The sequence below is a fragment of the Notolepis coatsorum genome (assembly GCF_963971535.1).
Source record: "Notolepis coatsorum genome assembly, chromosome: 5".
NCBI classification, from domain to species: Eukaryota; Metazoa; Chordata; class Actinopteri; order Aulopiformes; family Paralepididae; genus Notolepis; species Notolepis coatsorum.
Window position 1 is genome coordinate 151,455,993 of NC_140169.1, and position 20,953 is coordinate 151,476,945.

Sequence of the window (20,953 nt, forward strand, 5' to 3'; positions counted from 1 at the left end):
TTTTTTTTTTTTTTTAATCTGTAGAGGGGTACAGATATAGTGGTATAAATACACATGTAGAGGAGTATACTGCCCTGTCAAGGCAGACCGCAGTAACTTCAAAAAAGTGAAACTGAGAAAAATGGCTTTAAAGTTTTTTGACTTGCCATCCAAAATGTGTTATAGGTAGATAGATGATAGTACCCAGATTTAACATGTATTAATGAAGTAATATTTAGGCATACAAAAATATGACCCCCAAAAAGCAGATACTGCACTCTGCTGCACAGTTCCCTTAAATAATTATACAGGTAATGTACAGGCAAAGTGCAGTAACTTCAAATACAATGTTGTTTTCCCTCCAGCTTTCATAACTTAACCTAGCCATTTTATTTGGATCATCATCATTCCAATATATTCAGGTGTTAAATTTCATTTTCAAAATGGCTAGGTTAAGTTATGAAAGCTGGAGGGAAAACAACATTGTATTTGAAGTTACTGCACTTTGCCTGTACATTACCTGTATAATTATTTAAGGGAACTGTGCAGCAGAGTGCAGTATCTGCTTTTTGGGGGTTAATTAAAATAATTATGTCATATTTTTGTATGCCTAAAGATTACTTCATTAATACATGTTAAATCTGGGTACTATCATCTATCTACCTATAACACATTTTGGATGGCAAGTCAAAACACTTTAAAGCCATTTTTCACTGTTTGGAAGTTACTGCGGTCTGCCTGGTTTTTGAGTGTGATTTTGTAGTTACTGCAGTTTTTAAAACCCCATATCTCCAAAACTGAGCGACATTAACATCTGAAACTTGGTCACAAGATAAAACATTTATTGACAAGTTCAATTTCACTCATAACTCAATTCTGACTTTTTTTTGAGTTACTGCGGTCTGCCTTGACAGGGCAGTATAGATATAGTGGTATAAATACACATGTAGAGGTACAGATGTAGTGGTATAAATACACATGTAGAGGGGTACAGATATAGTGGTATAAATACACATGTAGAGGGGTACAGATGTAGTGGTATAAATACACATGTAGAGGGGTACAGATATAGTGGTATAAATACACATGTAGAGGGGTACAGATATAGTGGTATAAATACACATGTAGAGGGGTACCTATATTGTAGTATAAATACACATATAGAGAGGTACATGTATAGTGGTATAAATACACATGTAGAGGGGTACAGATATAGTGGTATAAATACACATGTAGAGGGGTACCTATATAGTAGTATAAATACACATATAGAGAGGTACATGTATAGTGGTATAAATACACATGTAGAGGGGTACAGATATAGTGGTATAAATACACATGTAGAGAGGTACCTATATAGTAGTATAAATACACATGTAGAGGGGTACAGATGTAGTGGTATAAATACACATGTAGAGGGGTACAGATATAGTGGTATAAATACACATGTAGAGGGGTACAGATATAGTGGTATAAATACACCTGTAGAGGGGTACAGATATAGTGGTATAAATACACATGTACAGGGGTACAGATATAGTGGTATAAATACAGTGTCAGACCTGTCTCTTTAAGAAAAGTACTACATGGCGGCTGAGTGGCGCAGTGGGCAAGGTGCTCGCCACTAACGCAGGAGATGCTGGTATCGAGCCCAGTTCTCGGCGTTGCTACCGGCTTGGCCGGCCGTCATACTAACACAATTGGCAGTGTTAGAGGGTGGGAAAGCCGGTGGGTGGGGATTTGTCGTTGTGGACAGCGACTCCTACAGGTCGGTTGGGTGACGCCGGTGCGGCGGAAACAGGAAGTGACGGGGGCAGCGTGAGCCTCCCACGCGTTACTCCTCGCCACTGAGAGTTCGAGCTGCTGCGGTGAAAAGATGCGACTGGCTGCCTCCTCGTGTACCGGAGGGGACACGTGATGCAAGGCTTCTATCCTCACTACAGCCGACCAGTGGGAGGCATAGTCTAGCAACGTTCAAGACATGGGAGGGAATAATTGGAAATACGAAATTGGGATGGGAGAAAAATAGAAAATGGGGAGAAAAAGTGGATAAAAAAAAAAGTACTACATATCAGACCTGTGTCTTTAAGAAAAGTACTACGTGTCAGACCTGTCTCTTTAAGAAACGCCTGTGAGAAACATCTTATTGTTAATCATCTCCTGGTTTGTTTTCCAGATGCCTCGTAATATATTTGAGGAGATGAAGTATTTGGAGGTCATGATCGTCAGTGACCACAGTATGGTATGTGTCCCGGGAAGAACTGTGGCCATGTCTTCTTCTTCTTCTTCTTCTTCTTCTTCTTCTTCTTCTTCTTCTTCTTCTTCTTCTTCTTCTTCTTCTTCTTCTTCTTCTTCTTCTTCTTCTTCTTCTTCTTCTTCTTCTTCTTCTTCTTCTTCTTCTTCTTCTTCTTCTTCTTCTTCTTCTTCTTCTTCTTCTTCTTTTCTTCTTCTTCTTCTTCTTTTCATCTTAATCTGATTACACTGTGTGCAATGTCACTTCCTGTCAAGTTTCAATAACATCCATTTTGTTAAGCCTTCTGTCACTTTCTGTCCACAAGAGGGAGCACTGAATTAGAGCACAAGTATGGTTTATATCCACAAGAGGGAGCACTGAATTAGAGCACAAGTACAGTTTCTGTCCACAAGAGGGAACACTGAATTAGAGCACAAGTATGGTTTATATCCACAAGAGGGAGCACTGAATTAGAGCACAAGTACAGTTTCTGTCCACAAGAGGGAGCACTGAATTAGTACTGGGTACAAAATATATAATTAGTACTACTGAGTAATAGTGTCAGATATATGTACAGAGTTATAGTATTAATTAATGCAGGTAAGGTAAGGGATATGTGCAGATATAGTATGAATATATGTCAATATAAATATATATATATATACGGTAAGAATAAATATATATACAGGAGTATATACACCATTATTGTACATGCTATCATACAGAGTTATATGGGTTATATGCAGATGTATAGAAGGATCATATCCAGGTATATTCAGACAGATATGGATATATATGCAGTAAATATATAAATTAGGGATGTCCGATATTATCGGCCTACCGATATTATCGGCCGATATCGGCATTAAAATGTGATACCGGAAAATATCTGTATCGGTTTTCAAAAAAAAAAAATTATAATAATTTACTGTTTTTTTTTACATTTCTATAACCTTTATTTACCCAGGCAAGCAGATAAGAACAAATTCTGATTTTATTTATTGTCAAAAGTATGCATAATGTTGTGTTAATTCCACAACAAGAGATATGTAATGTTAATTACCTGAAATTATTCCATTTTGGGGATGGGGGGGGGGGGGGGGGGGGGACCCTGCATATATCAGTATCGGTTGATATCGGTATCGGAAATTAAGAGTTGGACAATATCGGTATATCGGTATCGGTAAAAAAGCCAATATCGAGCATCCCTAATATAAATGTATATATACAGTATATGCAGCACTATTGTACATGCTATCATACAGAGTTGGGTATGAGTTAGTTCTGATTACTACAGTGTAGGGCAGTTGTAGACAGTGAAAGCAGTAGGCAGGTATACATTTTGTATAATAGGCAACAGAGTTGAAAGGTCAGAGGTCAGAGTGCTGCTGTCACAACACCACATGCCACATCTGTCTCTCTTCTTCTGTCCGCAGTACAAACGCTACAAGACCAAGCAGCACATGAGAAATTATGCAAAGTCGGTGGTTAACCTGGTGGATGCTGTGAGTAAACTCTTATGTCCCCCTGTCTGTCTGTGAGTAAACTCTTAAGTCCTGTCTGTCTGTCTGTGAGTAAACTCTTAAGTCCTGTATGTCTGTCTGTGAGTAAACTCTTATGTCTCCCTGTCTGTCTGTGAGTAAACTCTTAAGTCCTGTATGTCTGTCTGTCTGTCTGTCTGTCTGTGAGTAAACTCTTAAGTCCTGTCTGTCTGTCTGTGAGTAAACTCTTAAGTCCTGTCTGTCTGTCTGTCTGTCTGTGAGTAAACTCTTAAGTCCTGTCTGTCTGTCTGTCTGTCTGTCTGTCTGTCTGTCTGTCTGTCTGTGAGTAAACTCTTAAGTCCTGTCTGTTCGTCTGTCTGTCTGTCTGTGAGTAAACTATTAAGTCCTGTCTGTCTGTCTGTGAGTAAACTCTTAAGTACTGTCTGTTTGTCTGCCCCCCGCCCCCCCTCCCCCCTGTCATCCTCAGACAATCACAGATGCTAATTCACACCCAGTGTTCTTCTCCTGTTCTCTCTCTCTCTCTCTCTCTCTCTCTCTCTCTCTCTCTCTCTCTCTCTCTCTCTCTCTCTCTCTCTCTCTCTCTCTCTCTCTCTCTCTCTCTAGGCTTTATTGGCATGAAATATTAACATACTTATTGCCAAAGCAAGTTCAACATACAAACAATAACATATATATTAAGCAATAAAATATCATAACATTAGTAATAACAGTAAGGACAATCAACAAGAAACATATTAATTTACAAAATGGTCACTCGATCGGGTAGTCATTTTTCAAGTGTGGCCATTCAGATACATTTTACAGGGCTTGTTCTCTTATTTTGTGACAACCGTCTACATATTTTGCAGCTAATGCTGTCCACTGACTTTTCTCTCCACACATGTATAGTAGCTTTTGGTGATCAGGGAGGTGGATAAACTGTGCATCAATTTTGTTTATTTTGTCAAAGAAGACTTCTCTTAGGTCCTTGTATTTCTCACAGTATAGCAGGAAGTGAAGTTCTGTCTCAATGTCCCCCTGATGGCAAAGTGAACACAGCCTGGCCTCTCGGGGCAGCCAGTTTTGCCTGTAACGGCCTGTTTCTATGGCTAGACTGTGTCCACACAGTCTGTACCGTGTCAATGTTTTTCTTAATTTTATCTCACTCACGGTAGTCAGGTATTCTGCCACCATGTACTCTCTGTTTAGGGTCAAATAGAATTCTAATTTACTTTGAGATTTGGTTGATTTGTTCCAAAATTCTATATAGTTTTCTTTTTGTTTTGAGGTTATTTGGTTGGGCCAGATTTTTTGGTATCTGTCCTGAGGCATTTGTGGGCAGAGATTTCTGACTAGCTGGCAGAGGGGACTCTTATCTGGGTTCATCTCTTGGCTCTGAAGGGCTTTGTAGTGGTAGGAGTGGGGGTCACTTGATTGGAGGTCTGTGTAAAATTTTATGGCTCGCTTTTGAATTTGAATGATTAGGGGGTATTGGCCGAGTTCTGCCCTGCATGCATTATTGGCAGTGTGTCTGTGGACCTTAAGTAGGTTTTTGCACAATTCTGCATGCAGTACTTCTAATGGGTGTTTTTCCCATTTTGGGAAATCTTGGTTAGTTAATGGACCCCACACTTCACTGCCATATAATATTATTGGATTTATTACGGAATTTAGAATTTTGAGCCAGGTCCTAATTGGGATGTCAATTGGAATTTTCCTTTTGATGGCATAAAAAGCCCTTCTTCCCTTCTCCTTCAATTCATTCACAGCCATATTGAAGTTTCCATTATGATTTATTTTCAATCCCAAATATGGGTAGCTTTTTGTGTTTTCTAATATGTGTGTGCCTAATTTAAATGTATTATGTGAACTCTGAGACTCGTGTCTCCTTTGAAAGATCATGACTTTAGTCTTCTTCATGTTTACGTTCAGAGACCATGTCTGACAGAACTGGTGGAGGATGTCTAGGTTCTGTTGTAGACCCTCTTTAGTGGCTGACAGCAGAACCAGATCATCTGCGTACATCAGTAATTTTACATTGGTATCGTGCAGAGTCAGACCGGGTGCAGTAGAAAGTTCTAATAACTTTGCTAATTCATTTATATATATATTGAACAATGTTGGGCTTAAATTGCACCCCTGGCGGACTCCGCGACCCTGGGTGAAGAAATGTGTTCTTTTATTTCCAATTCTAACAGCACATCTGTTTTTTGTGTACATGGATTTGATCAAGTCATATGTATTTCCTCCAACACCACTTTCTAGAATTTTGAAGAAAAGACCTTTGTGCCAAATTGAGTCAAAGGCTTTTTCAAAATCGACAAAGCAGGAATATATTTTGTTTTTGTTCTGTTTTACGTGAATGTCAATTAGGGTTTTAAGAGTGTATATATGGTCAGAGGTACGATAATTTGGTAAGAATCCGATTTGGCTTTTACTTAGAACGCTGTGTTCTGTAAGGAATTCTATGAGTCTGGTGTTGATGATACTACATAGAAGTTTGCCCAAATTACTCGTCACACAGATACCCCTATAGTTTTTTGGGTCATGTTTATCTCCACTCTTGAAAATTGGGGTTATGAGTCCTTCATTCCAGACATCAGGAAAATAGCCTAGATTTAGTGTCAAATTGAATAATTTTAAAATAGCCAATTGGAATTTTTCAGAGCTGTGTTTAATCATTTCATTTAATATGCCATCTGTACCACAGGCCTTTCTAGCTTTAAGGCACTGGAGTTTTGATTTCAGCTCTTGTTCTGTGATTGGGAAGTCTAAAGGGTTTTGATTATCCTTTATGGTATTTTCCCATTTTTGTAATTTTTCACATATCTGGCTGGTTTCCGTTTTTGTATTTAGGGGTACAGTTGTAAAGAGTGATGTGAAGTGGTTTGTCCAAACATCCCCATCTTGGATAGCCATTTCTTCCGGCTTATCTTTATTCAATGAGTTCCAGTGGTCCCAGAAGGAGTTAGAGCTTAGAGAGTCCTCTATTTTGCACAATTGTTTATTTACGTGATTGTTCCTTTTAATTCTGATGGTCTATTTGTAGTGTTTCAATGATTCACAGTATTGGAGGCGTAAGGTGTCATTTTGTGGGTTTATGTGTTTCTGGTTTGATATTTTTCTTAGCTGTGTTCTAAGAGCTTTACATTCTTTGTCAAACCATTGGTCCTTTTTAGTTTTTCTCTGTTTGTTACCTGATAGTTTTAATTTGGACTTTGTTGCAGTTCTTTCAAATATATAATTGATGTGTTCTACAGCTAGGTTTACTCCTTCAACACTGTTAGAGTATGGCATGGCTAGGAACGTATCTAACAGTGATTGTGTCTCATCACTGGCGATGGCTCTCTGGTAGTCCTGCATGCTGTTCTGGGACCATCTGTAGTATTTGGGGATGTTGTATAGTTTACTGGGCTGTGTAGGGGGATTTTTGAGAGACTCAGTTCTTTTCATGTATGCAGTGATCTGACTGTGGTCGGAGAGTGGGGTCAGGGGTTTGACTGTGAATGAACTGAAGGATACTGGATCCAGATCTGTTATCATGTAATCTACTGTGCTGCTGCCAAGGGGTGAGCAGTAAGTGTACCTTCCTTGTGAGTCCCCTCTCACACGCCCATTGACAAGGTAGAGACTCAGTCCTCTACACAGCTGTAATAAATCCTTTCCATTTTTGTTTATGGAAGTGTCATGGTTATTTCTAGGGGACTGGTTTACATGGTTGCATATGGTGTGGTCAGATATGAAATTGTCTCCATGTGTACTGGTGAAATCAGGGTGGGTTCCCGTTCGGGCATTGAAGTCACCGCAAACAAGCACATGGCCTTGACTTTGATAAAGACATATTTCTGATTCAAGGTTGGAGAATATGTCGTCTGAGTAATATGGAGACCCAGTGGGTGGTACGTATAATCCACAGATAAATAGGTCTCTCTGAGAGGGGATTACTTCTTTATTTAGTTTTAACCAAATATGATTGTTCCCGGTTTTTAGAATCTGTATTGACTGGTGGAGTTGTGATTTGTACCAAATTATCAATCCCCCTGAGTCTCTGCCCTGACTAATATGTTTTGTTTTATTTGATGGCAAAATTACTTCTCTATAGTGAGGAGGGCAGTGTGTGTCTACATCTTCTCTGCACCATGTCTCAGTTAGGATTAAGAGGTCATTGTTTGTTATAGCCTGTAAAAAATCTGAGTCTCTACTCTTAAGGCCGTATGTTGAAGAGCAAAGACCCTGTATGTTCCAGCAACTAATGGCGAATGATTGCATTTTGTACAAAAATTATATAAAGGTATAAAGGTTATAAGGTATAAGGGTATTCAATCAATGAAAAATATATATAAAGGTGTTCAAAGGTATAAAGGTTATAGGGTATAAAGGTATTCAGTCAATGGACGAACATCACAGAATAAAGGCCTCTCTCTCTCTCTCTCTCTCTCTCTCTCTCTCTGCGCATGCGTGTGTATGGTGGAGCGTGTTTGAGCGAGGTGCGGAGCGTCTGCGTGTGAGTGAAACTCTAACTTTTTCTCTAACTTGTTGTGTTTAATATTATGAATTAGACTGTTGCTTATTTATTGTGTGCTTTTACGAGAGTTGAGTTTAGCCGTAGTATAGAGTGACAATTGTTTGGTGAGTGCTGCGTCGTGCCTTTACACAGGCATGGCGGAGCACGGAGGAGCACCCTCCGGTTTGGAGAGACTTACACGCAAACACGGCTTGCGACTCTCTCCAGACCACGGTGTGTCAGTGGAAGAGTGTTGTTTGGCTATCGGCGCAGTCATGGGATATGCGAGTGTTAAGTCAGCTTCTAGGATGAATAGAGCAGTTGTAATTTTTCTTGATTCTACCGTTAAAGTGAATCAGATGGTGGAAAGTGGAGTGGTGATTCGGGAAACGCTTACTACCATGTTTCCACTCGTCACCCCCCCGAACCCAGCCAAACGTGTTATAATTTCGAATGTCCCTCCGTTTTGAAAAATGGACTTTTGGAGAAAGAGCTGTCAAGACATGGGCAGTTAGTTTCACCGATTACAATGTTCTCTCTCGGGGGTACCTTGCGACACATGTCGTGTCTTTTAGGAGACAAGTGCATATGATTCTGAAGAAGAAAGATGAGGAACTGAGTTTAGTTTTCAAATTTAGGCTGGACGATTTTGACTACGACATTCATGTGAGCTCAGGCAGAATGAAGTGATTTGGATGCAGGGAAGAGGGTTATTTAATTTGTGCGTGCCCAGCGAAAATGGGTGAACAGCCGACTGCTGGCGCTGAGGCTACAAAGACAGCAGATAGCAGTTAGACAGCAGCAAATAAGCCTTCGGCAGCTACCCGCACTGCAGCGAGTAAACCTACTGTTACACGCACAGCAGCGGAAACAAGTGTGAGTGAGAGGCCAGTTGCAATTATTGCAAAAGCGCAGGTACACAGTGGAGAGAAATGTTGTGCAGGCGCAGAGCATCAGCACTATTCAGGGGAATCTGCTAATTGATTTGAACAGTGATTCTCAGGTCGAAGTGAGAGAGGATTTGGAGAGTACAGCAACCAGGATAGCGGAGTCTGTACTGGTTGAGGAAGATGAGACAGAGATGGAGTTTTCAAAAGTTGTACGAAAGAGGAAAAGCAGGGCTACTTCGAGGGCTACTGGCGGGCAGGACGCGAAGGCAGCTAGGAAGGAGCAGAGCCCCGCCCCCTCTCAAACGAGGCAAGGCCCAGGAAATAAAGGACAGAGGCCGCATAGTCACAGAACAGTAGTAGCAGCAGTGAGGAAGAGGAGGATGAGCTCTTGAGTGATTTATCACAGCCTGAGTTCTCTTTCGACCAGATTAAAACATTTTTGAAAAATACAAAAGGTAAATCTATTAAATTAGTGGAATTTTTCCCTGATTTAAGGAAGTTTCACGATTCTGTCACAATACACATGAGGAGTGGGGAGGACGCAGGGCAACCTTTTTTCTCTCACCAAGAGGGATTCCGCTTGAAGAAAATATTATCAAAAGTCAGAGCAAAAATCAATGAGGAGGCTGTTGGTCCTGATGATATATAGGCCTAATGTGTTTTTTTTGCTATTGTTTGGTTGCTGCTGTGCTGTATACTAAACATGTGTGACTTTAAACTGGGGTCTTTAAACGTTAATGGTGCTAGAGAAGATGGTAAAAGAGCTTCCCTGTACAGCCTGATCAGGGGCAAGAAGCTAAATGTTACTTTTCTTCAGGAAACTCACAGCACGGTTGAAAATGAATCTGACTGGAAGAGGGAGTGGGGGGGGGGGGGGGAACTTTCTTCAGTCATAAGAGTAGTAGTAGTGGGGGAGTTGGCATTCTTTTTTCTAGGGATTTTCTACCTGCTTCATGTGTTATTGATGAGATCATTCCAGGCAGGTTGCTTAAACTCTGTGCTGTATTTGAAAATGTATAGATGTGTTTTGTAAATGTATACGCTCCAACGGTGGGGTTGGAAAGGTTATTGTTTTTGGATAAATTAAAAAATACTCTTAGTGCTTGTAGTAGTGAGGAGTATCTGTTTGTGGGTGGTGATTTTAACTGCACTGAAGATCCTGTGTTAGACAGGAATCATCAGGAGCCGCATGCGGCTTCTAAAGCCTGTCTTATACGACTGGTTGAAACCATTGAACTGTGTGATATTTGGAGATATCTCCACATTAATCAGCGGCAGTATACCTGGGCTCATTCCAGGGATGATTATTTATCGTTAGCCAGGCTTGATCGTTTGTATTGTTTTGAACATCACATGAGTGTGGTCACAAGCTGTTCCATAAGTCCGGTGGGTTTATCTGACCACTCCCTTGTCCAGTGTTCCATTTTTAAATGTAAAAAAGTAAAGTGTAAAAGTGCATATTGGCACTTTAATGTCTCTCTGTTGGCTGACAATGGTTTTAAGGATGCTTTTAGTTCTTTTTGGGCTGACTATAGGCAAACTAAACGTGACTTTAGTTCACTGCAACAGTGGTGGGATGTAGGTAAAATACATATAAAACAGCTTTGCATACAGTACACTCTCAATGTTACAAGAGACATGGCCAGATCTATGAGAGCTCTGGAGAGAGAAGTGATGGAGATGCAGGAGTTGGCAGGCTCCACTGGAGAAAGAGAACATATTGAAGTTTTCAAAAGGAAAAAATCAGCTCTGTCTGACCTGCTGGGTATCTCTGCTAGGGGCGCTCTGGTTAGATCCCGTTTTCAAAACGTGGTCCAGATGGATGTTCCGTCTCACTTTTTCTTTGGTTTGGAGAGCAAGAATGGCCAAAAGAGGCTGCTACACTCTCTGAGGTCAGACACTGGGCAGATGCTGCATGAGACAGCCGACCTCCGTCAGTGTGCGGTTGGTTTCTACAAAGAGCTCTATAGAACTGAGTACCAAGAAGAGCCGGAGGTGGCACGGCCCTTCTTTGAGGGCCTCCCTAGAGTCTCAGCTGAGGACGGCGCAGAGCTGGAAGCACAGCTGTCAGGCCAAGAGCTGCTAGAGGCTTTGCAGAGCATGCAGAGTGGGAAGGCGCCTGGGATAGACGGTCTCCCGGTTGATTTTTACAAGTCTCTCTGGTCTGTGATTGGTGAGGATCTTTTGAGTGTCCTCAGTGATAGTCTGAGAAATGGGAGGCTGCCTCTGAGCTGTAGGAGAGCGGTCATCACTCTCCTGCCCAAGAAGGGAGACTTACAGAACATCAGGAACTGGCGTCCAGTGTCTTTACTCTGCTCAGATTATAAAGTGCTCTCAAAGGTACTGGCAATGAGACTGAGGAAGGTGATGGAGCAGGTCATCCATGTGGACCAAACCTACTGTGTGCCCAGCAGGTTGATATCTGACAACATTACGTTGATTCGAGACATTTTGGACCTCTCTGGTGTTTTGGGTTGTGACTTGGTCTGATTTCTCTAGATCAAGAAAAGGCTTTTGACCGAGTTGAACATCAGTACCTGTGGAAAGCAATGCAGGCTTTTGGTTTCAGCTCTGGGCTTATAGCTATGATCCAGGTCTTGTACAGAGACATTGAGAGTTTACTTAAGATTAACGGTGGTTTAAGTGCGCCTTTTGAGGTTCAGAGGGGAGTCCGACAGGGCTGTTCTTTATCAGGAATGCTGTACTGTCTGGCCATAGAGCCGCTGTTACACAGATTAAGGACTCATTTGTCGGGTTTTTCTTTTCCGGGTTGTGACATTCAAACTGTCTGCATATGCTGATGATGTCATGATTATGGTAAAGTCCCAGCATGACATTAACATTGTACAATCAAATGTGAGGGCTTTTGGTACTCTCTCCTCTGCTAGGGTGAATTGGCAGAAGAGTGAGGCCTTAGCAGTGGGTAAAGGGCCAATTGATGGACTTGTGTTACCTGGAGGCCTGACTTGGAAGAGGGGAGGCCTAAAGTACTTGGGGATTTATCTTGGGGATGAGGTATTTTCTTCCAAGAATTGGGACGGTGTGGTAGAGCAAGTGGAGGGCCGGCTGAAGCGATGGAAATGGATTCTTCCAAAACTGTCGCTGAAAGGTCGGGTCCTTATTATCAACAATCTTGTGTCCTCCATGCTGTGGCATCGGCTAGCGTGTACGGACCCACCGCTGAACCTACTGTCTAAGGTGCAGGGGTTGATGGTGGACTTCTTCTGGGACTGGTTGCACTGGGTCCCGCAGAGTGTCCTTTTCCTGCCCAAGGAGGAAGGGGGACAGGGGCTTGTCAACTTGGCAGGTAGGGGAGCTGCGTTCAGGCTCCGTTTCATTCAGAGACTCCTGACAGGACCGGCTGATCTGGTCTGGAGACCTGTGGCCCGAGCCATACTGGAGCGGTGTGGTGGGCTAAGTCTGGCTGAGCCAATGTTCCTCATGGATTTAAAGGGATGTACAATGAAAAACCTGCCCCGTTTCTACAAGGGACTGTTAACAGTGTGGGGCTTGTTTACGAAAGAGAGACTGAAGGACGGTGGCTCTTTGTACTGGCTTCTGAGGGAGCCGGTGGTTCATGGGACTCGTTTTCAGGGTGGGGCCGAGCCAGCACTGAGGCAAAGGCTGTGTGAGGCGAATATGTTCACGTTGGGCAATGTGCTGGAGGTGTGCGGTCCCCTTTTTGATAATGCTGCCGGTCTGGCCTCACAGCTGGGCACAAGGTCTGTCAGGGTGATGGGCCGCCTATTGGGAGGCTGGAAACAGCAGCTGACTGATAATGAACTGGAAATGTGTGTTGATTATTGTAATGGTCAGTTATTGCCTGCTGTAAATGATTCTTTTCCTGTGGTGAAACTTATCCCTATTTTTAAATGTGATGGTTGTCTGTTAGAGGTGAGCAGTGCTGCTGATTGCAGGCTGAGCACCATGGTGGGCAAAGCTATGTATTACCTGTGTGTTAAAGTGTTGAACCAAAACAGGCTGAAGGATAGGGTTGACACTCCATGGAGAGCTCATCTGGGCCTACAGGAGGCTCAGAGGCCTGAGTGGAGAGCACTGTACCGCACTGCACCGTTAACTAAAAGAGTTGGGGATTTACAGTGGAGAATTTTACATGGTGCAGTTGCTGTGAACGCTTTGTCTCTGTGATTAATTCTGATGTTGAAGACACCTGTCCTTTCTGCACAGAGAGGGAAACAGTTTTTCACTGTTTTTTAAAGTGTGACAGGCTCTTGGTTTTTTTGCAGTTCCTGACCCGCATGTTTGTGATGTTTGATGAACATCTTACTCCAGAGATGTTTATTTTGGGGTACAGGTACAGCAGGAAGAGGAGGTTAAAGTGTCAGCTCTTCAACTTCCTGCTGGGTCAGGCAAAAATGGCCATTTATCTAAGTAGGAGGAAAAAGATTGAGGATTCGGTGCTGGTAGATACCACTATCTTGTTTAGAGGTATGGTAAAGGCAAGGTTACGAACAGATTTTAATTTTTACAAGTTGACCAGCAATGTAGCAGAGTTTAAGATGATATGGTGTTATAAGTGGGTGTTGTGTACAGTTGTGGAGGAGTTGGAGTTGGTTTTTGGCTTTGTTCTGATGTGAAGTTTGTCTTTTATTTTTCTTGATTTGATTTGCTGTTCTGTGTTTTGCAGTATACATTCTGATGTATTGTTGATTGCTGAGTGAGAAAATAAAGTTGTGTTTAAAAATCTAAAAAATCTCTCTCTCTCTCTCTCTGCTGAGTGAGAAAATAAAGTTGTGTTTAAAAATCTAAAAAATCTCTCTCTCTCTCTCTCTCTCTCTCTCTCTCTCTCTCTCTCTCTCTCTCTCTCTCTCTCTCTCTCTCTCTCTCTCTCTCTCTCTCTCTCTCTCTCTCTCTCCTGACGGAAGATCTTCAAAGAGCACCTGCACACGCGTGTGGTGCTGGTCGCCGTGGAGATTTGGACGGACCGGGACCAGATCCCCATCAGCGTGCGGCCGCTCGAGATGCTGAAGGACTTCTCCAAGTACAGACAGCTGAGCATCAAGCAGCATGCGGACGCCGTGCACCTGTTCACGTGAGTCTCTCTCTCTCTCTCTCTCTCTCTCTCTCTCTCTCTCTCTCTCTCTCTCTCTCTCTCTCTCTCTCTCTCTCTCTCTCTCTCTCTCTCTCTCTCTCTGTCTCAATTCAATTCAAATGGGCTTTATTGACATGGGAAACATACGTTTACATTGCCAAAGCCAAACAAAACAAAACAATCAAACAGAGAAAACAAAATAAATCAGTACATTACAGACGGAATTTCTTGTACAGTCTTTATGGTGGTTGCATTCCGCTGGATGTCCTTTTCTTGTCACAGCAGCTCACAAATCTTGCTGCTGTGTTTGCACATTCTTGTATTTCTCCCAGTAGGTATGGGAGTTTTGAGTTATTGTCCATGTTTTCAAAGTCTCTTTGGGTGTTTGCAATTTGTGGGAAGTATATGTCTCTGATGTCTTGGTATAGGCGGCAGGTTGTTAAGAAGTGGAGCTCGGATTCCACCTCATCTTGTGTGCAGTGGGTGCATAGTCCGTCTTCGCTTGGGAGCCAGGTCTGCCTATGGCGGCATTTCTCAATGGCTAGGCTGTGCTCGCTGAGTCTGTACCTAGTCAAGGATCTTCTTAGTTTTGGGTCAGTCATGGTGCTCAGGTATTCTGCCACTGTGTACTCTCTGTTTAGGGCCAAATAGCATTTCAATTTGCTCTGGTTTTGGGTTGTTTCTTTCCAATGTGTCAGATAGTTTTCTTTTTGTTTTCTTATAATTTGATTTAGTCCAGTGTGGTTTCCGTCTGGTGGCTCTGCTTGTGTTTGTGAGCAGAGTCCCAGAACCAACGAACTAGATTCTTGTACCGGATCTCCTCTCTGGTAAACAAAAATACCCTGAAGACTCTGGCAGGAGCACTCATTCAAGGGTACTATGACTATGCGTGCGCCTCATGGTACCAAAGCACCTCAAAGGCGCTTAAAACAAAATTACAAACATCACAAAACAAACTGGTCAGACTACTACTTGACCTGAACCCCAGAACCCACCTCACCCTTGCCCACTTTGACAACCTAGGATGGCTTAGAGTAGACGACAGAGTACAGCAACTTGCAATGGGCCTGGTCTTCAAGATACACTATACGACCGGGGTGCCCATGTACATGTCAAAATACTTCCCAAAGGTCAGTGAATACCACAACCACTACACCAGAGGAAGCTCAACAAATCATGTTAAACCCAGATTCGGCTCAAACAAGGGACTAAACACGTTTCGCAATTATGCCACAACAATGTGGAACGCCCTACCCAAAGCTGTAAAGGAATGTGAATCCCTGCCCACATTCAAAACCGCTCTTAAAAAGCACCTACGGGAGGCTGCAATTCGAAACTGGCCACCGTAAATGCCCAAAACCCCCACCACCTCCTAATAGACAGTCTCCTCCCCACCGCATGTATATATTCCCTCCCCGCCGTATGTATATTTCCCTCCCACCCACCCACCCCCTCCTAATGTACAGTCCCCTCCCCATCATATGTATATACTCTGTCAGGATCTAGGGGTAACAGTACTGTATATTTGAATACCGCTTATGTCACAAATGTATCAGTACTAAATACCTATATGTCCCTATGCCATAAATGTCATGTATGTTGTGTATGTCATAAATGTCTATATGAAATGAAAATGGGGGACCCTGATGGAAACAAGACAAACATCTTTCTCAGGTCTGCATCCCCTTAACAATTGTATGTATTGAGCCGTACTGTATTGTACCCATTCTGCAATCTGTTAAATAAAGTTTTCATTCATTCATTCATTCATCCATCTGGCTGAGTGGGCATCTATCGAGGGTCTCTCTGTGGGTGAGGGCTATGTTGTGGAGTGTGTCTGGGTCGCTTTCTTTTAGGTGATTGTGGAATTTGAATGCTCTTTTTGAATTTTTTATGATTAGTGGGTATCTTCCTAGTTCTGCTCTGCATGCATTATTTGCGTTTTCCGTTGGGTGCGGAGAATGGATTTGCAAAATTCTGCATGCAGAGTCTCAATGGGTGTTTGTCCCATTTGGTGAAGTCTTGGTTTGCAAGTGGGCCCCAGACTTCACAACCATATAGGGAAATCGGTTCTATGACAGAGTCTAATATTTTGAGCCAGATTTTGACTGGAATTTCTAACTTGATGTTCCTTTTTATGGCATAAAAAGCCCTTCTTGCTTTGTCTCTCAGGTCGTTCACTAGCTTGATTGAAGTTCCCTGTAGCACTGATGTTTAGGCCGAGATATGTGTAGTTTTTTGTGTGTTCTAGGAAATTGTGTCTAGGAGGAATTTGTGTTTTTGTTGTTGTAGGCTGGGCCTTTTTTGGAATATCATAATTTTAGTTTTGTTTAGGTTTACTGTCAGTGCCCATGTCTGGGAGAATTTGTGCAGAAGGTCAAGGTGCTGTTGTAGCCTTCTTTTGTTGGGGACAGCAGCACCAGGTCATCTGCAAATAGTAGGCATTTGACTTCTGTGTTTGCTAGGGGGATGCCAGGTGCTGCAGTTTGTTCCAATGTTTTTGCCAGTTCATTTATGTATATTTTGAAGAGGGTTGGACTCAAACTGCACCCCTGTCTAACCCCACGGCATTGAGGGAAGAAGTCTGTGTGTTTTCCCTCAATCCTCACAGCACATGTGTTGTTGGTGTACATTGACTTTATGAGGTCGTAGGTTTACCCTCCAATGCCACTATCTAACAGTTTGTACAGCAGACCCTCGTGCCAAATTGAGTCAAATGCTTTTTGGAAGTCAACGAAACAGGAGTATATTTTGCTTTTATTTTTATTTATTTGGTTGTCGATTAGGGTGCTGAGGGTGAGAATGTGGTCTGTTGTACGGTGATTTGGTAGGAAGCCAATCTGTGATTTGCTCAAGGTATTGTTGTTTGTGAGGAAATGTATGAGTCTGTGGTTAATGATCATACAGAGGATTTTTCCAAGGTTGCTGTTGACACAGATCCCACGGTAATTGTTTGGGTCATATTTGTCTACCTTTTTGTGGAGCGGTGTTATGAGTCCTTGGTTCCAGATATTGGGGAAGATCCCGGAGCTAAGGACAATGTTAAGGAGTTTTAGTATAGCCAATTGGAATTTGGAGTCTGTGAATATGATCATTTCATTTAGGATACCATCCGCTCCGCAGGCCTTCTTGGTTTTAAGTGATTTTATTTTGTCCTGTAGTTCTTGTGGTGTAATTGGGGAGTCTAGCGGGTTCTGGTAGTCTTTTATGGTTGACTCCAGGCTTTGTAGTTTATCTTGTATGTGTTTTTGCTGTTAATTTATTTTGTATTGGGCTAAAGAGATTGGAGAAGTGGTTTACCCATACATCTCCATTTTGGATGGGTAGCTCCTCGTGGTGTACTTTGTTTATTTTGTTCCAGTTTTCCCAGAAGTTGTTTGTTTTTATGGATTCCTCTATATCTTGTAGCTGGTTTCTAACATGTTGGTCCCTTTTTTTTCTGACTGTGTTTTTGTAATGTTTCAGTGTTTCACTGTATTGGAGACGTGTGTTCTGGTTGTCTGGGTCTCTGTGTTTTTGGTTTGATAGGTTCCTTAATTTCTTCCTGAGATTTTTACAATCATTATCATACCATTTGTCATGCATATTTTTATTTTTATTTTTCCTCGCTTTCCTATTTGAGGACTTTAGGTTGGATAAGGAAGCTGTAAGGTCAAATATGTTATTGAGAGTGAACAATGGCTCACTGTGAGCTGGTACCTCTCTTATCCGTTATCTGTACCTCTCCCAGACACTCTTCAAGCTACAGTAGCACTGAGAGCTCAAGGCCTCGAGGCCTCGGTTTAGGATGCTTGGTTGGAGCACAATGTTACGAAACATAATTCATAATCAGTCAATAATACGTCATTATTAGTACCAGTGAAAATAAACTACACCGTTTTCAAGGTTTTTCTTTACTGCATACTACAAAAGATACTATTCTCCCTGTTCTATTAGTCTACATAACAGAGTCTCTCTCTCTCTCTCTCTCTCTCTCTCTCTCTCTCTCTCTCTCTCTCTCTCTCTCTCTCTCTCTCTCTCTCTCTCTCTCTCTCTCTCTCTCTCTCGCTCTCGCTCTCGTTCTCTCTCTCTCTCTCTCTGTGCGCATGCGTGTGTATGGTGGTGGAGGAGCGTGGAGGAGCGTTTGCGGTGTGAGTGAAACTCTAACTTTTTCTCTAACTTGGTGTGTTTAATGTTATGAATTAGACTATTGCTTATTTATTGTGTGCTTTTACGAGAGTGTTGGCTTTAGTTGTTTCGGTTGAGTTTAGCCGTAGTATAGAGGGACAATTGTTTGGTGAGGGCTGCGTCGTGCCTTTACATAGGCATGGCGGAGCAGGGAGGAGTGCCCTCTGGTTTGGAGAGACTTACACGCAAACACGACTTGCTACTCTCTCCAGACCACGGTGTGTCAGTAGAAGAATGTTGTTTGGCTATCGGCGCAGTCGTGGGATATGCAAGCGTTAAGTCAGCTTCTAGGATGAATAGAGCAGTTGTCATTTTTCTTGATTCTACCGTTAAAGTGAATCAGATGATGGAAAGTGGAGTGGTGATTCGGGAGACGCTTACTACGGTGTTTCCACTCGTCAGCCCCCCGAACCCAGCCAAACGTGTTATAATTTCGAATGTCCCCCCGTTTTTTTAAAATTGACTTTTGGAGAAAGAACTGTCAAGACACGGGCAGTTAGTTTCACCGATTACAATGTTCTCTCTCGGGGGTACCTCGCGTCACGTTAAACATGTTGTGTCTTTTAGGAGACAAGTGCATATGATTCTGAAGAAGAAAGATGAGGAACTGAGTTTAGTTTTCAAATTTAGGCTGGACGATTTTGACTACGACATTCATGTGAGCTCAGGCAGAATGAAGTGCTTTGGATGCGGGGAAGAGAGTCATTTAATTCGTGCATGCCCAGCGAAAAGGGGTGAACAGCCGACTGCTGGCGCGGAGGCTACAAAGACCGCAGATAGCAGTCAGCCAGCAGCGAATAAGCCTTTGGCAGCTGCCCGCACTGCAGCGAGTACACCTACTGTTACACGCACAGCAGCGGAAACAAGTGTGAGTGAGAGGCCAGTTGCAATTATTGCAAAAGCTCAGGTACACAGTGGAGAGAGCGGGGGAAATGTTGTGCAGGCGCAAGCCGCGCAAAGCATCAGCACTATTCAGGGGAATCTGCTAATTGATTTGAACAGTGATACTCAGGTCGAAGTGAGAGAGGTTTTGGAGAGTACAGCAACCAGGATAGCGGAGTCTGTACTGGTTGAGGAAGATGAGACAGAGATGGAGTTTTCAAAAGTTGTACGAAAGAGGAAAAGCAGGGCTACTTCGAGGGTTACTGGTGGGCAGGACGCGAAGGCAGCTAGGAAGGAGCAGAGCCCCGCCCCTCTCAAACGAGGCAAGGCTCAGGAAATAAAGGACAGGACGCACAGTCACAGGACAGTAGTAGCAGCAGTGAGGAAGAGGAGGATGTGCTCTTGAGTGATTTATCACAGCCTGAGTTCTCTTTCGAACAGATAAAAACATTTTTGAAAAATACCAAAGGTAAATCTATTAAATTAGAGGAACTTTTCCCTGATTTAAGGAAGTTTCACGATTCTGTCACAATACACATGAGGAGTGGGGAGGACGCAGGGCTACCTTTTTTCTCTCACCAAGAGGGATTCCGCTTGAAGAAAATATTATCAAAAGTCAGAGCAAAAATCAATGAGGAGGCTGTTGGTCCTGATGATGTATAGGCCTAATGTGTTTTTTTGCTATTGTTTGGTTGCTGCTGTGCTGTATACTAAACATGTGTGAATTTAAACTGGGGTCTTTAAACGTTAATGGTGCTAGAGAAGATGGTAAGAGAGCTGCCCTGTACAGCCTAATCAGGGGCAAGAAGCTAAATGTTACTTTTCTTCAGGAAACTCACAGCACGGTTGAAAATGAATCTGACTGGAAGAGGGAGTGGGGTGGGGGAGCTTTCTTCAGTCATAAGAGTAGTACCAGTGGGGGAGTTGGCTTTCTTTTTTCTAGGGATTTTCTACCTGCTTCATGTGTTGTTGATGAGATCATTCCAGGCAGGTTGCTTAAACTCTGTGCTGTATTTGAAAATGTAAAGATGTGTTTTGTAAATGTATACGCTCCAACGGTGGGGTTGGAAAGGTTATTGTTTTTGGATAAATTAAAAAATACTCTTAGTGCTTGTAGTAGTGAGAAGTATCTGTTTGTGGGTGGTAATTTTAACTGCACTGAAGATCCCGTGTTAGACAGGAATCATCAGGAGCCGCATGCGGCTTCTAAAGCCTGTCTTATACGACTGGTTGAAACCATTGAACTGTGTGATATTTGGAGATATCTCCACAGTAATCAGCGGCAATATACCTGGGCTCATTCCAGGGATAATTATTTATCGTTAGCCAGGCTTGATCGTTTGTATTGTTTTGAACATCACATGAGTGTGGTCACAAGCTGTTCCATAAGTCCGGTGGGTTTATCTGACCACTCCCTTGTCCAGTGTTCCATTTTTATAAGAAAATGTAAAGTGTAAAAGTGCATATTGGCACTTTAATGTCTCTCTGTTGGCTGACAATGGTTTTAAGGATGCGTTTGGTTCTTTTTGGGCTGACTATAGGCAAACTAAACGTGACTTTAGTTCACTGCAACAGTGGTGGGATGTAGGTAAAATACATATAAAACAGCTTTGCCTACAGTACACTCTCAATGTTACAAGAGACATGGCCAGATCTATGAGAGCTCTGGAGAGAGAAGTGATGGAGATGCAGGAGTTGGCAGGCTCCACTGGAGAAAGAGAACATATTGAAGTTTTCAAAAGGAAAAAATCAGCTCTGTCTGAC

At 42.5% G+C, this 20,953-nt stretch overlaps 1 protein-coding gene across 1 annotated transcript in view; it reads left to right on the top strand.

The window, feature by feature from the left end:
• Positions 1-20,953, top strand: part of LOC311228626 (disintegrin and metalloproteinase domain-containing protein 23-like) — a 270,009-nt gene that overhangs the window by 81,828 nt on the left and 167,228 nt on the right. Inside the window, 3 exon segments of the mRNA XM_084314550.1 lie at positions 2,156-2,221; positions 3,649-3,717; positions 13,974-14,140. Coding sequence (XP_084170676.1) covers positions 2,156-2,221; positions 3,649-3,717; positions 13,974-14,140 — 302 coding nt within the window.